Here is a 20,177-nt window from a genome sequence, read left to right as displayed (position 1 = left end):
CAAGTTTACACAGAGATAAACATTGTTTTCTTCTAAACAACTTCACTATTGTCTAATAGTAAACTGCTCATAAAAAATAAAAACTGATAATGACACCAAAAACACAATACTAATTTGGCATCAATTATAGGTGTTGAAAATTGTAAAGCCGAAAAAAAAAATTGTAAAGCCAGGCACCAGTGGCTCACACCTGTAATCCTAACTACTCAAGAGGTTGAGATCTAAGGATTGTGGTTCAAAGCCTGCCCAGGCAGTCAAGTCCATGAGACTCTTATCTCCAATAAACCACCAGAAAACCAGAAGTGGTGTTGTGGCTCAAGTGGTACATACAATGTTAGCTTTGAGCTGAAGAGCTAAGGGATAGCACCCAGGCCCAGAGTTCAAGCCCCACGACTGCTCCCCCCAAAAAATATACATTATTCTATTAGTAAATCATTATGATATAAAACCTCTAGTCACATGATAGAGATAAATAACTTAAGGAGACATCAAAATAGCAAGAGCAAAACAATAAAAACCCATGTATTCTGTTTAAAATTGTCACCTACTCACCCATTTTTATGCTACTTATTTCTTAGTTTTCTGTTCTACTTACAAGTTGAAAGAACAAAGTTAAACCTAATATCACTTCAGCAAGCAAAAAGTACTCCTAAGACACATTAACTAAATGTGCAAATTCATATTTAATAAGAATATTTGAAAAAATAAAGTTCAATATAAAATCAAAACGTTATCTGAAAAAAAGCCAACTATATAATGAATTTTATATTTCAAAAAGAAATCTGCAAAAAGCATGTTTCATGCCTCAAACCTGCCTTACTCTAAGAACCCTAAAACCAAAATCCAGATACTTCTAGAGCTAAAAAAATAATTGCATATCTCCTTTAAAATATTAGTTCCTTACCAAAAAAAAAGTTGAAGCAATTTCTTTAAAGCAGCTAAAACTTTGTATTGGCCTACCCTGACATAGATTACTGGTGATAATGATGGCTAATTCAATATTTATAATCCTTTTTTTGGAGGCCAAGGATGGCCTTGAACTTGAGGTCCTCATTTCTCAGCCTCCAGAATGCAAAGATTATACCCATGTGCCATTACATCCTGATCAGTATTGATTGTTTTAAATATAACTGTGTAATTTCCAAAGTTACCCTAGAAAGGGTCCATCCTCATTTTCTTCCATTCTTTAGAACAGAAAACTAAGGCTCAAAGAAGTTAAATAAATTGTCCAAGGTCAGACAACTGCTAAACTCAAGAACTACAAACTGAATCTAGTTTTGTCTGACATCAAGGCAACAGTGCTGCCAGCTACTTTGGAAACACATAACAGCTTTGAGTACTTTGTTAATTCTAGTAGTCCTGTGTGCTTTGAGTACTCAATTATTCCTAGAAGTCAGACAGGTATGGCCCACACAACCTGATTTTGAACAAGTTGTAGGACAATACAGGTAGGCCTTTGGTAATCACTTTACTTTTCTAAAAATCATAAAGCAGTTGTAGAAAAACAGCTTACAAATATTTCTTTATAATCTATTAAATAAAAGCAAATTAGAAGTATATTCTTACACTTAATGTAACTAGAAAAAGTCCTCCAATATATATGCCAATATAACAAAAAAGATATTATAAAATATACTTACCTCTTACTTGGAGAGGTTCTTGCTTAAGTGGAGCTTTGAGTTCTGCACCTATATTTTCTGCTGTAATGTGTATTAAAACAAGTTTACATTGAAAAGTTGCTTTCATATAAATATATAACAATATTAGCCAACTTAATCTAGCAAATGTATAAAATGTATATCTGGGACATGATAATATGTCCCAGGATCATTGTGGGTCAATCCTAAATGACCTAAAGTAGTAGTAAATATTTCAAAAGAGAGTTAAACATTATAGAAACTATTTATTACCTTCTTCAATTAAGGGACAAAATCACAGAATTGTTTCAGGAACTAAAGAAAAAGGATTTAATAGAATCAAATCCATGCAAAGCTATGATAAAGACAAATTTCCTTTAAGACTAATAAACCCATAACAAACACTGCATTCAGTGATGAGAGTATAGATATATTCCTTTAAAACATGGAAATAAGGATGCAGAATTCTTCCACTTAAAATGGTTCTAGAGACACTTCAGTGAAGGAAGGATGAGGAAACAACTGTACAGACTTCTACTCACCAAAATGCAATCCTAGGAAATCACTTGCTTAAATATTAATGCATGTATATGCCTCACAGTAGACAATATAGAATAACACAGAATATTTTTGTGGCAAAGAAAGAGCTTTCTCTCTGTATCTCTGTCTCTCTCTCTGTTTCTCTCTCTCCCTCCCCACCCCCCTCTGTTTCTTGGAGGATCTCACTAACTAGCTCACACTCTAGCTTGAGCTCACTATCTTCCTGCCTCAGCCTCCAGGATGCTAGGACTATAGTCTAACCTCAAGCAAAAAAAAAAAAAAAAAAAGATTTCTTAAAGATAGGAACACACATATACACACACACATACACACACAGAGGATAATTTCTGCTAAATAAAAATTCAAAGGGGTGACATTGTCCAAAAAGAAATGTATTTATTACCTGACTTATATAACTGTAACTCCCTTATATATTACCTATAATAACAATTAAAAATAAAAAATTAAATTCAAAATACGTGGTCACAAAAGAGTCTAATTAAAAAAAAACCTCAAACTGGGAGAAGATAATTCAACAAACAAAACCAACAAAGAATTAGTATCAAGACTAACAAACTCCTCCAAATCAATAAAATATAGTGAAATGAGCAACCAATCTCAGATACAAAAAGAAATATAAATAATCAATAAACTTGAAAATGTTATTAGCTGGGCACCGGTGGCTCACACCTGTAATCCTAGCTACTCAGTAGGAGGCTGAGATCTGAGGATCAAGGTTCAAAGCCAGCCCAGGCAGGAAAGTCCAAGAGACTCTTATCTACAATAAACCACTAGAAAACCGGAAGTGGCGCTGTGGCTCAAGTGGTAGAGTGCTCGCCTTGAGCTGAAGAGCACAGGGACAGTGCCAAAGCCCAGAGTTCAAGACCCCATGACTACAAAACAAACAAAAAGTTATCAATAATTCAACCCAAATAAAATAAATTAATAAATACATTAAAATTAATTAATACAGCCCAAACAAAGCCATTTTAGAACTCTTAAGTTAGGAAAAGTGCAAATATCAGAATACCTTACATTGCCAAAAGTACACAGCAATGGAAATATATACACTGCTGTTGAAAATTTAAACAAGCATAATTAACTCGGTTAAAAAAGGTACATTAAAAAAGAAGTTCACTGGGCTGGGAAGGTGGCTCAGTGGTAGAGTGCTTGCCTTGCATGCATGAGGCCCTGGGTTCAATTTCTCAGCACCACATAAGCAAAAAGAAAAAAGCCAGAAGTGGTGCTGTGGCTCAAGTGGTAGAGCGCTAGCCTTGAGGTGAACAGCTGAGGGACTGCACTCAGGCCCAGAGTTCAGGCCCCACGACCGGACCAAAAAAAAAAAAAAGAAGTTCACTGGAAACAAAGGACTTTTTAAAATTTTTGTTTTTTTCTTTTTCTGATGATTTTATATTCTTTACCTTATATACAGTATATTCACATGCATATCTATGGGAGGGTGGAGGTAGGGCAAAGAATCTGAGGAAAAAGGGTGAGAAAGTGCAGCAATGGAGCTGCACATCGATAAAAGTGAACTCTACAACTTGTAGGTGGAGATAGGAGGGAGGGAATGGGAGAGAATGAGGGAACAGATGATACTATACAAAATGAAATGTACTTATTACCTGATGCATGTAACCCCTCTGTATATCACCTCTATAATATCAATAAAGTACTTTTAAAAAGAAGAAGTTGGCACTATCTAACATGGAATTTATGACCCCATAATTTGAGGTCAACATATTTAACTTTAAGAAAGCCTTGTACAATGACATAAGAGAAGCACATAGATATTAAGAGCCACATTCCTCTCTGTTGTTACATACTGGAAGCAACCCAAATGCCCATCAACAAGGAAGTGCACAAACAAACATATTCATTCATCATTTTACACTGTGGTGAATAATAAACATATTCTGGCTATCTTTTTTGAGTTCTTACTATGTGCCAAGCACAATTCCAAGCATTTGACAAGAATTAACTTACACGAAACACCCTAAAAATGAACAGGCACATATACCAATTGAAATCTTAGTAACAAAATTTAATGAAAAAAGTAAATCACAAAAAAACACATACAAGTCACCACAACAAAGTTGAAAACCAGTCAAAACAATCTGAGTCAATCAAACATATAATGCTATTTCTGCACCCACTTCCCTTTTTTAATCTAATCAAGGGACATGGATACACAGGAAATAGAGATGTGAAGAGGATGAGATCAAGAAGAGAAGGTGCTTATGTTAAGTGGTAAATTCTCAAGAGACTGATTTTATTTTTTCTAAATTATTCAAGAATATTACAATGCATATATATCAAATGCTTTGTAATAAAAATGTCACCCTTATGAACACTTTTGACTTATTAAAATTTGTATCATCATTCAATTAAAAATTTCAGTTTAAGTACAGGTAAATCATAGCTAACATTTACTTGGCACTTAAACATGTGGTGTGTATTATTCTACATGCTTCATATGTATTAATACCCACAAACCAACCTAACCTATCATAGGTACCATTATCTTCACCTTATGAGGAAGCAAGAGAATATGAATTTGATGCCAGCCTAGGCTACAAAAATAAAATAAACAAAAGGATCATGCCCTCCCCCCCAAATCTACTTATCAATGTTGAGGAACAGAGAGCAGGAAGCAAAAAGGGAAGGGTCAAAGTAAAACAGCAAGTTTTGAACACTCACCTAGAATCTGAATGACTGAAAACTACTTTTAAAAATTCCAGGAAAAAGCCCCTTTCCACAATGACTGTTCAAGCAAATCACATAAAATGAGTTGCTCTAAGATGGAAACTTCTGAATGTTCTTCTCATCATGAACTGTCTAGAGTTACTAAATATACAGTGTTACAACGCATAAACAAGAAGGTGAGTAAATGGCTCAAACACATGTATGAATACTTATTTTGCACAAATCACTACCTTAATAAATTCACATTGCATTGCTCAAGTACAAATAATTTTAACAAATAATCAAGATATTCCACCCATAACTAGCTCTAGACATTTGTTTTACATGCAAATCCTGGCTGTTTGCCATACATCTGGTGTCATTAACAAAATTAAAACTAATTTTACTAAAATTTAAAACATCTAAATGCTCCTTAAAAATTTAAGGATGCCTTAGCAAGTCTTTGCTTCTTAATGAGCTGTTCCTGAGTTTATTATGTGACTTGAATTATTCAAAAGTCAACCTCAAACTCTTCAAGAATACAAAGCATTTTTCAATCAAGCAATTACTTGGTGTCTATTTGATGGCTAAAAAAGTCTAATTTGGCCTAGGCAAATCATGAAAAATAAGAGCCCAAAATAAAACTGTCAATAAGCAGTGTATTCCTAATATAAGAAAATTAATGTTTTTATTCCAGTCAGCAAATAAAAAGAGATGCAATAATGAAAGTCAATTTAAAAAATTCTGTATAGTCAAATCAACAATATTTTTATTGAGAAATGCATCTATAAGACATTTTTGTCCATAATAATATTACTTCATGTTTTTCTTTTATAATGCTTTAATAAACATGTTTAATTCTCATTATACTCCATTCCTTCCTCCTACAATAACCTAGTTACTTATCCTAGAAGAAACTGGCTACAGTTAAGCCCAAAGAGAGGATGAAAAACAGACATTATTAACATGAATAAGGTTTCTCAAGGAATCAAGAAAATCTGCTGTAAAAAAAATCCAACTCAAGGAAAGCTGGCTTTGGAATGTTTATTATTATTCAAGTACTCTTATCTGATACCATTTACCACTTGGTATTTTACTAGCTACATCAACTCTAACTCTGCTTTGCAAGCTCTAGCTATTTCATACTGATTTGGGAAATTTGTACCAGAATATCTTATCTCCTCACCCTAATTTACACTCTGCATTGTCTGAAACATCCGTAACTTCGAGTATCATCTCTGTGTATCATCTCAAATTTAATCTACTTTAGTGGAGTTCCTCCTGTCATGAGATTTACCAGTAGAAGATGAACAAATAAAACACTGAAAATATTAGTCAGGACTGTTACCTATGAAGAAAATTAAATTAGGATAACTTTAAAGACCAATGGTACTTTAGATTGATTGATTTAAAAAACACTTCTTCCCAGCAGAGATGAGAATTAAAGATAAAATTGTAGTTTGAGGCCAGCCTGGCAAGTTAGTGAGAACAAACCAACTAAAGATACAGGTATAGGCCTGTAATACCAGCTAGGTGGAAGGTAAAAGGTGGAGGATTGTATTCAATAGAAAAAGCTGGGTATGGTAATTCATGCCTGTCATATTAGGGAGATTTTTTTCTTGGGAATATCATGGTCCAGGCTAACCTGGACAAGCGAGACCTTATTTCAAAAATAAAGAGAATAAAAAGGGCTGAAAGCATGACTCAAGTGGTAAGGTGCCTGCCTTGCAAATCTGAGCCTGAGTTCAAACTCTAATGCCACCAAAAACTAACAAAGAACCGCATCCTTAATCTGCCTAAAAATGATACGAAGAGTACAAAACAAGTGAAATAAGGACCTACACAAAATAAATGAGCACGCTAATAATACCCACTTATGTGGGTGTCTAAAAGAAGACACCACATAAAAACTACAACATCGTGTGATTGGGAACTAGAAATAAATAATACACACAATAAGGACATCTCTCTACTTAGATTGTAAGTAATGGGGGAGATGAGAGAAATCGCTGAAATCTTATGACAAGTCAGCTCCTCTCATCTAAATGTGTGGTCTCAATTCATGTCAATAAATGAATTTGGGAATGCAGCAGTTGCCTAGCATGTGCAATGCTCTAGGTTCAAGCTCTAGCACCACATTTTTACAAAAGCGCAGTTTTCTCCCAGTTTAAAAGAAGTAAATGAAAAGCTCTAGGTGAGAGCAACTTCAATATACATAAACCTCAAATCCTTATCAGATACAAAAACTACATGGAAATTGATCAATTCAGTTACAAAACATAGCTATGGCATTGTTATAATTGTAATAAAGGGAGAAAAAGGGATAAGAACCCCAAAGAATTCACACAACAGAATTTTTATTCACAAAATACAAAATAGCCACAGTTAATATATCTAAAAGTAATAAATGAGAAGTTTGAAAAATATAAGCAAGGAATAAGAGACATACACAAGGAAAAAATTTCAAGCAATGAAATTATATATTATATAATGAAAATAACAGTATAATCAACCAATAAAGAGTACAAACAACTAGAGGAGAAAATAAGTGAACTAAGTACGCCTGTAGAAATAATCCGGAATGCAGATCAGGAAGACAAAAGAAATAGGAAATATGATAGCGATATTTAGGGATATTGAAAATGAAGCAAAAAAAATGAATAGAGGCTGGGGGTTAGGTTCAGTGGGTAGAGCTTCCCTAGCTCATGCAAGGCCCCAAAAAAGACCTAACATATGTTGAATTAGATTTCCAGAAAGAAATAAGAGATAAATACAAAGAAATAATATTTGGAAAGATAACAGAGAATTACAGAATTCCAAAATGGTAGGAAAATTCAATTGTCAGATACAGGAACCCCAACAAATCTCAAGCAGAAAAAATACAAAGACACACTTGTCAAGAAACTTCATAGTAATAAAATTGCCATTTACATTCAAAATAAAATTAATCATGGAAGTGGCGCTGTAGCTCAAGTGGTAGAGCGCTCGCCTTGAGCTGAAGAGCTGAGGGACAGCGCCCAGGCCCAGAGTTCAAGCCCCACGACCGACAAAAAAAAAAAAATAATAATCAATTTTAATAGGCAATCAAATAGAAAAGATAGAAGAATAAAAATACAAGAACAAAGGCATGATGACTCACTTAACAACAGCAACATTGGAACCCAGAAGACATCTTTTCTCTTTTCTTTTTCTTTTTGGGAGTGCTGGGATTTAAATTATTTAAATTCAAGGGCTTGTATTTGCTAGGCAAGCACTCTACCGCTGCCTCCAAACCTTTTTAGTACTGTCCAGGTGCACACTTGAATAATAATCTGCCTATTTTAAACTGTATCTCAAAGTCTCACAAATTTTTCCCGAGGCTGTGGAAACAATGATCCTCCTAATATCAGCCTTCTATGCAGCTGTGATGACAATCATACACACTGCTCCTCCTATCTATTGGTGAGAGGACATCCTACATGAACGCCCAGGCTGGCTTTGAACCACAGTCTTCCCAATCTTAGCCTCGCAAGTAAACAAATGTGAACCACCAGTGTCCAGTTTGGAATAGCATCTTAAACGTGACTTTCTGTAAAAATATCCTCATATAACTTCACTTAAAGAAACTTCAATAGGATGCATAATTAGACAGAAAGATAAGAGAAATAAGAAGAGTAATTACCAAAGATTTGGATAAATCAAAGTAACTAACAATGTATATTTTATAGAGTAGAAAAAGTAAAATAAATACAAAATACTAGTAAACAAATAGTAAGTTGTAAAGGGTAATCAGAATTTAAGCATTCAAGTTCTTTGTATTATTCAAAAGGAACTTAAAAATATCTTTAGACTTTGAATTAGAATTATAGACATTTAATATGACTTTCAAATGCACATAGAAGCTATACATTCTATTTCAATAATTGACTTTTAAAAGGATATACAGCTGTACGACATAACTGGAATTGATATATATAGATATCTATATAGATATATATAGATATCTATATATCTATATATATATCTTTGCTTAGCAATCAAAAATATACATTATTGCCAGGTGCCGGTGGCTCACGCCTGTAATCCTAGCTACTAAGGAGGCTGAGATCTGAGGATGGCAGTTCAAAGCCAGCCTGGGCACAAAAGTCTGTGAGACTCATAAAAAATAGTAAACCACTCAGAAAACCAGAAGTGGCACTGTGGCTCAAATGGTAGAGCACTAGCCTTGAGCTAACGAGCTGAGGGACAGTGCTCAGGCCCAGAGTTCAAGCCCCATGACTGACAACACACACACACACACACACACACACACACACACACACACACTATTTTATTTTAAAGTGCATGAGGATTATTTAGAACAGGCCTCTAACTGAAAAATGTTGGACAACATGGGGGTAGAGGGAGTCATGTGGGTTAAAATATACACACATGCAAAATACCATGATGAAAAACAGAATGCTAGGAAAGAAAACAAGGCTCTACAAGCAAGAGGAGGAGGACCAACAGAAGATGAATAAGGTGAGCATGACTGGTGTGTTTTACATGTGCATATAAAAACAGACAAGACCTGCTGACATCTCTCTAATAAACTAGGAGGGAGGGCAAAGGGCATTGATGAAAGGGAGAAGTCTGCTGGAGTGTATTGTACGTGTGTAAAGTCACATATTGTACCACTTACGGGCCACTGTACCACTTGTGTGCGCTAATTAAAACAAAAATGAAAAAATAGACACAACAGGACATCAGGCTCAACAAATTTCATGACTTAATCAAATAAAGATTTTAAAATAATAAAATTAAGTTTAGTACATAGCTAGAAAAATTCATCTGGAAATGTAAAAACATACTTTAATAACTCAAAAGTCAAAGTAGAATCAAAATGGAAATGAGAATATATTAAAAACTATAAGCAATAAAAATTAAAGAGAGAAAAGTAATCATGTTAGAAAATACTTTAGACATCAGTATATTATATTAGAATCTTCAAAGTGTAAATTATTTTAAAGAGAGAATTTTTTTGTCAGTTGTGGGGCTTGAACTAAGAGGCCTGTGTGCTGTTGCTGAACTTCTTTATACTCAAAGCTAGTGCTCTACCACTTGAGCCACAGCATCACTTCCAGTTTTTCAGTAGTTAATCGGAGATAAAAGTCTCATGGGGAATTTTCTGCCTGGCTGGCTTTGAACCTTGATCTTTATATCTGAGCATCCTGAGTAGCTAGCATTATAGGCGTGAGCCATTGACACCCAGCTAAGAGCATTCATTTTTTTCTGAGAATATTTCTGGTAAGCAGAACTTTACAAAACTAAATTCTGGGTAGAAGTTTTAATATTGCCCTAAAGAGCAACAACTCAAGTGACTATAATAAACTGCAACTGTATGTACTGAAACATGTGAAAATGGCTGAATATGGATTGTATATTATGTGTGTGTATATATATATATATATATAAGTGTATATATACATATGTAAAAATTTCTGAGATGCTGCTGTCAGTTAATATTATGTTCTAGTAGATTTTAATGTGTTCTAGTAGATTTTAGTGCTATGGGCCAGTCAATGATAGCGTATGTTTTATGTACTGCTGATGACAGGAATAAACTATTTAGTGCCTATTTGTTCAATTTTTGAGGCCATAAATAATTTTGTAGTAAAATTTTAATATTCAACACTGAAAAATGAGTAGAAATTAATAGGAAATAAACATACTATAATGGCTCAAGTAAAAACAACAACAAAAAAAGAACACCTGAAAAATAATAGAAAAAGCCTGGCAAAATTAAACAAAAAGCTGGTAAGTGCTTATAATCATAGCTATTCAGGAGATTGAGAATGGAAGGATTGAGGTTCAATGCCAATATGGACAGAAAAGTTCAGAAGACCTCATCCTGAACTAACAGCAAAAACCAGAGTGTCAGCGTAACAAGTGCAATAACTGGAGTTCAAAGCCCAGAGCTGAGGGGAAAAAAGATCTAAAGGAAAACATTAATTAGAAAATTTTAAAAATGGTGTATATATATATACACACACACACACACACACACACACACACACACACACACACACACACACACACACACACACACACACACACATATACACACACACACACACACACATATGTATATATATTTGCTGTTAATATTTACTATTAAGAGAACTTTATGCCTGTAAATAAGAATCTTGTTGCTGGTGGTGGTAGTGGGGCTTAAATTCTGGGCCTGGGCACTGCCCCTCAGTTCTTCAGCTCAAGGCTAGCCCTCTACCACTTGAACCACTGTGCCACTTCCAGTTTTCTGGTGGTTAACTAGAGATAAGAGTCTCGTGCCCAGGATGGCTTTGAACTTCAATCCTCAGATCTCAGCCTCCTGAGTAGCTAGGATTACTGGCATGAGCTAACAGCGCCCAGTTAAATAAGAATTTTAAGTGTATAAATTCCTAGGAAAAAAAAATACAGAACTAAGATATTTGGGGGAAAAAAGAAATAGAAAAATTATAGAAATTACATCAGCAGTATAGCAGTCCCCACAAAGAACAGATAGGTCCTAATAGTTTTAGAAATAATTTCTATCATATTCTCTAGGAACAACTAATCTTACAAATTATTTCGGTGTATAGAAAAAAATTTAAGAAAATTTATACATACCTGTTTCATCAAATGATGGTCTTTTTTCAACTTTGAGAGTTTGTAATCCCTGTCCTTTCTGGACGTTTGTAGAATACAACTTTACTTGACTGACTGTACAAATCTGTGGGTGACTATAGGGAACCATGTATGAAAGGCTTCCAAATGTCACTAAATTCCGCAATCCTAAAAGAAGAAAAATTAATTTCAAACTGACTCCCAAGTGTACAATTAACTAGTCATCTTCTTCATTGGAGGTATCTAAGTTATACAGGGATCGTATTTTATAAAGAAAAAATACAGACACTTCATTTCTCTAGTTTGTAAATTTGAAAATCTTAAATGCATATTTTTATATGCATAAAATATACATATGCATTCATAGCCAGTTATTCATATATGTATATATATATATATATATATATATATAAAACATAGGATATTCTTTATTTTGTATGTTACCTGCATGCTTTTTGTTTTTGTTTTTACAAAGCCAGGTACCAGTGAGTCATATCTGTAATCCTGAGGTGTGGAAGAGAACCTGGTGACAAAGCACTTGATTTTTGTATTTTGGGTAACTAATGAAGAAGGGCTAACAGAGTCTCCTAAGAAACTTACGTTTTAGGAAAAGCACCTTAACTATGGCCATTGGTGTTCTGACTTGTCAGCACTATTAAAAGTATCTTTTATAATTACAACCTAACAAGGACAATTTGCCAACATCTTTTTTTTCCCACCTACTGATAAAATACAGTTTTTGTTAAGACACTTAAAGGAGGATTAATCTGGTCTAAAATTCCTTCCTCTGAAGAGGACTTGTTTGCATGACTTGATGCTATATTTTTCAAGACATTTTTAAAATGTTTATTGAAGTTCGACCATATGCAAAGATAGAATACAATAAACTTCCACATAATGCCTATATTCAACAATTTTCAACTTATGGTCAATCTTGTCTCAGCTCTTCCTGCATTGATAGCTTTACATCAATATATTAACAGGAAGCAAATCTTGAAGACACAATTTTATTTATAATTTTTTCAGTATGTCTGGGACAATCTTTTTAAATAAAAGTCCTTAAAATCAAATATCCTCACTTTCAATTATTATAATTTTTCTGCTTTCATGTGACCATATCTAAGCAGTCTATATACCATGATGGACAGAGATGTGTTTAAGTCTCATGTAAGCTACAGAATGTCCTCCCTCCCTTCCGGTTTCCTGCCTTTCCTTCTTCCTTCCATCTCTTTCTTCAGTTCTGGGTGCTATCTTTTGAGCTTTTTTCTCAAGCACTTGAGCCACAGCGTGCGCTCTTGCTCTCGCGCGCTCTCTTTCTCTCTTTCAAACACACACACACACACACACACACACACACACACACACACACACACACAGCATTTTAAAAATAAAGTTATTAGTCTTGAATTTTTGTCACTGTAGATTCGTAGTCTAAATTTTGCTGGTTAAATTCCCATAGTGTTGTTTGTCCTGCTCTTCCAAATCTTCTATAAATCAATTAGTATAAAGCCATTATTTAAATTCAGGTTCAGAGAAAAACACCCTCTTCTAACGCCCCTTAAGTAGAGATGAAGGTTCTTATCAAGAGCTACAGACTGCAGGCTTGGATGTAGCTCGTGGTAAAATGCTTGTCTAGCATGTTCTAGGTATGATTTCCAGCACTAGGCACACTCGCCCACCCCAACTTTGTTAGTAGCGTCTATTGATGCTCAGTGCCTAGAAATATTTATTCACTTAGTTACACAACAGAAATATTTTTATTCCTTCATTTATTATTCAGAATATCACAAAATTCCCTTCATTTATTTTGTTACCTACTAGTATCATTTACATAGACAAGTCAAGCTGCTTTTCTTCCCCTTTATTTACCAGTTCTCCAAAAAGCTAAGCTTATTACATACATATCACAGTCATCACTGCATATTTAATTTATGTACCGTTATAATTTCATAGATTCAAACATTATTTGATATATCTTAATGCATTTTATTCAATATCCTGAGTAATGCTCAAACTCTCCTACTTTTTGGCCAATGGGGGGGATGGGGGTCTCTTCAAATTCTTTTTTTTCCCAGAGAATTAAATCGTTTCTTGCTTACACATGATAATGGATACTACACAAGTCTCATTCTCATCTATCATTTTATCTGGTACCATTATTCAATTTAGATATTGCACAGGATGTACCAACCATTGTTTTCATAACCAAATAAAATTCCATGACTTTGCTTGAGTCACCCTGTCAATGGTAAATTTCATCAATGTCACAGTAACTATCAGCTAATGACACCAGAAAACAATGGCATCTGAGCCCAAGTAGTTCCGAGTAAGTTTCAAATGAAATTTGGCACCACCTTGAAGTAATTCTAACTCCACACTGTTGGGGCAAGTCTACCAAGATGGCTTCAGAGTTGACTAATTTTACACAGCACATTTTTTTAAAAAGACACATTTATTCAGCATCATGATCACACCATTACATTTAGCAATCAACAACATGGGTGCAAAAACGGGGAAAAAAAGTCTACATTAAAACCTTTTTGTTGGAATGCTTTACACTTTCCACAGAACAGAAACTAAAATAACCTGTTATACAATTAGTCACAAATACAGTCCTCGAAAATACAATTTGGATGGCTACAATGGATTTGGTAATGATGGTAGCAGTTTTGGAGGTGGTAGAAGCTACAATGATTTTGGCAACTACAACAATCAGTCTTCAATTTTGGACTCAAGAAGGGAGGACACTTTAGGGGCAGAAGCAAACCACAAAACCAAGTGGCTATGGCAGCAGCAGTAGCTATGGCAGTAGAATAAGGTTTTAATTAGCAGGAGAAGAGAGCCAGAGAAGTGACAGGAAAGCTACTGGCTACAAAAGATTTGTGAACTCAGCCAAGCAGTATGGTGGCAGGGCCTAACTACTACAAAGAAGACATGTTTTAGACAATACTCGTGCGTATGGGCCAAAAGAATTTTTTTAAGGCTTTTTGTTTATTTATTTATTTATTTATTTTTGGGTCCGGTCATGGGGCCTGAACTCTGGGCCTGGGCGCTGTCCCTCAGCTCTTCAGCTCAAGGCTAGCGCTCTACCACTTGAGCCACAGTGCCACTTCTGGCTTTTTTCTTTTTTGCTTATGTGGTGCTGAGGAATCGAACCTAGGGCCTCATGCATGCAAGGCAGCGCTCTACCACTAAGCCACCTTCCCAGCCCAGAATTCTTCAAATTCTTATGAACTATTTTAGTCGTCTTAGCTCCTTTGCTGCCTATTTGAAATATTCTTAATTTTTAACTTCAGTAGAATTTCAGGTATCAGAAACTTTGAAAGTATATATTTAATGCCTAATACAAGATTAAAAATTGTTTATGTTCTATACAAATACATTCTATATTCTATACAGGACTACATTTGACTAAGTAAAAATATCTATTCACAGTGGTAGAAACAACCATTTTATTGAGTGACTTAGTGGATTGATTAATTCAGTAATTAATTACTGACATAAAAAAAGTAAAAATATTACCTAGTATTAATACTCTTCTTTATAGTGACATCTAGAATAAGCTATATACAGGATCATGGTCTTTTGTGTGGCACTTATTGTTCTACCAACCTTTACAAGGACATTTTTTGTCAGTTGTAGGGATTGAACTCATGGCCTGATTACTGTCCTTGACCTCTTTTGCTCAAGGCTAGCACTCTAATACTTTGAGTCACAGCACCACTTCCAGTTTTCTGGTGGTTAATTGGAGTTAAGAGTCTCACGGATTTTCCTTCCCTGGGCTGACTTCTGAACTGCAATCCTCAGATTTCAGCCTCCTGAGTAGCTAAGATTGCAGGCTTGAGCCACCTGTGCCCAGCATAAGCAAGGACTTTTTTTATTTCTGCATTTGTAGCTGTTTTCCAGCAAAAGTAGTGGAATTGCTAGTATCTTATCAGTGACAACAATCACAGATCTAGTCACAAGTATCTCCTGCTAATTTACTGTTATGGTCTCTGCAGCTCTACAGACCACTACTGCTATTGATCACTACTTGTCCCCTCCCTCCCAACTATTGTGTCAGTTACTACCTACTACAGTTCATGTTCATAGAAACACAAAAAAAGCAAGGCAAGAATGAATTCCCAAAATATTGTTCAACTGTGTTCCAAATCAGTAATAAGAGCTATCTTCCTTCACCTTCAAGAAACAGTATCATCATTACAAAAAGTTAACCCAATACAAGATAGGCAGTAGTAAAATGCCCATACTTTTTAATAAGCATGGAACATTTTTGCATTTCTACTGGCCACTGGAACTTTTCTGTGGACTTCTCATTCAAGCCTTTGCCCATTTTCCTACTGAAATGTTCATTGGTTCTAAAAATTCTTTATAAATGTGGTATACTAACTGAACCTACACTGTGTTGTATTATCGAGTGTGGTTAGTACACATGCTCTAAGTGTAAAATATACTTTCGATTTTGAAGGCAATACAAAGAGAAGATAATATAGCTCAATAACTTTTTAGTGACTATACTGAAATAATACACCAGGTAAAACAATATCATCTATTATTGCTTTTGTAATATGACTTTTAGGCAACTTTAGCTATAGATGGAACCCTTTTTTTTCTTTTTGACAGTGCTGCTCTTGAATACCATCCTCTTTTTTTTTTTTTGCCTTTGTAAGTGTTTCTCATCTTAAGTATTCAAATCAAGTAATTATTTCCCACAGTTTCTTCCAGTCTTTTTTTTTTTTTAATTATTATTACCTTTAAATAGCTGGACAAAGGCCTTTCAATTCAACATGCCAATATCTGAGTACAATTTGAGCAATGTCATCCCTCCCATCATTATTCTTTAGAAGACTTTCCTAGACACACAGGCACGTTAAGATACAAAAGTAAAACTTTTTCAAAGAAAAATGTTTTTAAAATTTCCCTCAAACGTGCTTCATTAATCTTTTCACATGCACGCAAATGGAACAGCACTTTTTTTCTAATTTGTTTTGAAATTTTACTGTGATTATAACTGCTTTTTCAAATGTTTCAGATATTAAAACTACATTCCACAAACAAGGTCCTTTTTAATCAAAGTGTGAAATATGATTTTTTGTTGTAATAAACATTCCAAAGATCTATTCAAAGTCATTCTATTGAGATAATCAATTATTATCTCAGTTTCACAGACAGATGAGACAAACAGCAAATAATTTTTGACATGACAGTTTTGGAGAATACTGATTACAAATTACACTATTTCTATTCCTCTTATCAATACTTGAAAGACAAGTTGTACTAGTCACTATAATTTTAGTGTAAAATGTCAAAATTGCTTGGTTAGCAACAGTTATGTTAGAAAATAATTCATTTAGGATATTAAGAGTACAGGATATAACCAGATGATTCATTCTGCTCATAAGGCAACCTGGTATATTGCCAATATGGGAAGAATAACTACTATACTTTTCTACCACTGCCCCAAAACCCTCAAAACAGATATGCTACAATAAATTCGCTTAAAATGTTCAAGAGCCGGTTTTTGTATTTATCATAAAAGATATTTTGCTCGCATAGCATAGTTTATAACAACAGTGCCACTTAAAAACCATGAGTGCTGCAACTTATGACTTCTGTTGGTGACAAACATGTTACAAGTTTTTCAAATATGAATTTTTGAGAATGCTTGTGTAGATACTGTGCTAGTCCCAAGAATGAAGGGTACGTGAATAGCAAAATGGGAGGTAAATCAGAACAGAATTTACAAACCCAATGTCATTTTGTAACTTTTCGGACCACTTAAATCTGAGTTCAGAAAAAGAATTTCGACAGAGATGGAAATTCTCATCTACCTCCTTTTATTTTCTGGATTAGAGTTCCAATAGACACTGCTCACCAAAAAACAAGACTGCTGTTCAATGGTAATGACAGAGTTGATTTCTTCTGCGGTCCCAATGAGCTCATTCCAGGATTCTGGGACGGGCTCACACGTTTTGTTTTGTTTTTTAAGATCGTTGATAAGTGACGCTCTCGCCTTGTCTTTCAGGAGATTCAAACCAAATAGGGATTACGAGCGGGGAAAAGGAGGAGAGCAACGCACGGATATCTCGGCCCCAAGTGTTAAACGAAAGTGAGTCCAGGAGCCCCCCCCCCCCCCAAAAAAGCTGGTACTTTGCAGAACCTGCCATTTCCAGCTGTGCAGGCGGTCATCCCCGGCCGCCGCGAGGCGCACGTACCTCTAGTTGGAGACAAAGGAGAGGGCAGCGAAGGTGTCCCTGTTAGGGTCGCCCTCAGGGTCGGGCATTACTACGGGACAGACAGGCTGGCCTGTAGAGGTAGAGGCCGGAAAGGCGGGTTCCAGGGGGGGAGGGGGTGGGGGGAAGCAAGGCGACAAGCCGCCGGAGACCAGGCGCCGAGACGCCGGGCCCGGACGGGCCCCTCCGGGATCCGCGGAGCCGCTGGCCGGCGCGGGACACTCACCCTGGCGGTCGCCCGAGCCTCGGGCCGCAGCCCTGCAGCACAGAGGCAGCCGGCTACATCTGTGGGCTGCGGCGGCGGCCAAGCCCGGTAACATCCTGGAGGCGCAGAGGCCCCAACTCGGACACCACCTCCTGCCTCCGCGCCGACTCCCGCGCCAACTGACTCCATAGACCGGACACCGGCGAGCACCTACATCGGGCGCCGGGGCCCGTGACCTCAGAGACCCGGAAGCGACGACGCCATTGGCCGTCGCCCGGGTCGGAGCTGGAGGAAGTGACGTCACTCGCGGAGCGCCCACGCGGGGCCTGCTTTTTGCGGGCCGGTCGGGGTGCCGCGCGTGACGGGGGTGGACGGTGGTAGCTGCCTTGTGATTTTTCTAAAAATCTTTTTCCTTTTCTATCCCTGTAGGGTTGCGTTTGCCTGCGGAACGTCTAGCGAAGTTGTCTGCATCTCAGCCACCGGGAAACCCGGGAGGAGCGGCAGCTTCTGGTGGCGCCGCCTGCTTCTGAATGTGGCGCGGAGCTGGGGCTTCGAGGCCGGACGTGGGAAAATGGCTGAAAAGGAAGACGCAGGTCCCGTGAGCCTCTCTCCGCCGGAGACCAGCCCAATCTGAGGTTGACTCGGTCTCAGTGCTCTCCGAACTCGCGACGCCTCGCCCATTGCGAACGTGGAGGCAAGTACGCGTGTTAAGTGTCACTCCTTTGCCTTCCCGGTGACGGACCCGCGTCTGGCCTGTCCTAATGAAATTAGAAGTATTACATGTTCATGATGCATTAAATGTGTAAGGGAAGATGTAGCGATTTCAAAACTCGGGTTCCCAACAGATAAACCACCCCGAACTGTATTCACTTTTCAAGGTGCGCGCGCGCGCGCACACACACACACACACACACACACACACACACACACACGGGTTATATAAAATTCCCAACAGATAAACCACCCCGACACCCCGAACTGTATTCACTTTTCAAGGTGCGCGCGCGCGCACACACACACACACACACACACACACACACACACACACATGGGTTATCTTTATAAAATTTCCCCCAAGTGCCACCCCGACACCCCGAACTGTATTCACTTTTCAAGGTGCGCGCGCACACACACACACACACACACACACACACGGGTTATCTTTATAAAATTTCCCCCAAGTGCTGAAATGTTACGTCAGTTTGAGAGTTCCTTAAGGCATTATCTTTGCATTGGATTCTTTTGAGAAGCCCCATACTTACTAAGGGATTTTACTTTTTGTTGTTGTTGTTAGTCGTGGGGCTTGAATTCAGGGCCTGGGCACTGTCCCTGAGCTTTTTTACTGAGGGCTTGTGCTCTACCACTTTGAGCCACAGTGCCAATTCCGGTTTTCTGGTGGTTAATTGTAGTTCTGCCCAGCTTGACTTCCAACTGTGATTCTCAGATCTCAGCCTCCTGAGTAGCTAGGATTACAGGCGTGAGCCACTGCCACGTGGCTAGGATTTTTTTTTTCTTTTTTACTGTATTTGAGACACATGCAACATTTCCCTGTAATACTAAACAGGATTCTATTATCATAGAGCCTATGATAATAGAATGTTCCTTTCTATTGGAAGGAACAAAGTTTATGTAGACATAATTTTAAATTGTAGTAGTAAAAACATTGCTTATTTTCTCATTTTCTGGCCATTATCCCATTCACAACACTTAAAAGTTCCAGAACTTAAGAAAACTAAGGCACAAGGACCTCACTCTTAAGTGCTACTTGTTTCTTTTGGTAGTACTGGGGTTTGAACTAAGGGCCTCATGCTCATCTGGTTTGCTTACTTCACTGGCATTCTTGTCGCATGCGCCATGCCTCCAGCTCTGCCTTTTGCTGCTTTGTTTTGGAGACAGAATTTAACATTTTTCTGCCTGGGTTAGCTTTGGACCACAGTCCTCTAGATCTGAGTCTCCTGAGTAGCCAGAATTATTACAGGTGTGAACCTATTAGGTCTGCCTGGGGAAAGGGCCACTTTTCTATGTGCCATCCTGCACGCAGACTTCCTCCTCCTTCCCCTTTGTTTTCCATGCCTGACCACACTTGTCCACCCCAAGTCTCTGCCCAGCACCTGCATTATCCAGGTGACCGGTGTACCTGGTACCTGGGGGCAGTTAGCTCCCCTTTCTCTGAGGTCACATCTGGACATGTGGTTACACCTCCTTCAGACCTTGGCAGGTTCCCAGATGCTGAGGTCAACACCTGTTGCGGTC

The 20,177-nt window shown here is 37.2% G+C and overlaps 1 protein-coding gene across 2 annotated transcripts in view; it reads right to left on the bottom strand.

Moving 5' to 3' along the window:
* Slc30a9 (solute carrier family 30 member 9) overlaps positions 1 to 18,173 on the bottom strand; it is a 56,630-nt gene extending 38,457 nt beyond the window's left edge. The window contains exons 1-3 of one of the 2 annotated variants that reach the window (XM_042678014.1): positions 17,946 to 18,173; positions 11,490 to 11,654; positions 1,641 to 1,700 (exon numbers count right to left, since the gene is read on the bottom strand). In XM_042678014.1, the coding sequence (XP_042533948.1) occupies positions 1,641 to 1,700; positions 11,490 to 11,654; positions 17,946 to 18,039 (319 nt within the window). In that variant the 5' untranslated portion in view covers positions 18,040 to 18,173. The remainder of the gene's footprint in view (positions 1 to 1,640; positions 1,701 to 11,489; positions 11,655 to 17,945) is intronic. The other variant, XM_042678016.1, reaches the window with a different exon arrangement.
* Positions 18,174 to 20,177: the final 2,004 nt, after the last annotated feature.

This window comes from Dipodomys spectabilis, unplaced genomic scaffold (assembly GCF_019054845.1).
Source record: "Dipodomys spectabilis isolate Male_0828 unplaced genomic scaffold, ASM1905484v1 ptg000043l, whole genome shotgun sequence".
Classification (NCBI taxonomy): Eukaryota; Metazoa; Chordata; class Mammalia; order Rodentia; family Heteromyidae; genus Dipodomys; species Dipodomys spectabilis.
Note: the sequence above shows the minus strand (reverse complement) of the source record. Positions and strands in the feature narration are given on the sequence as shown.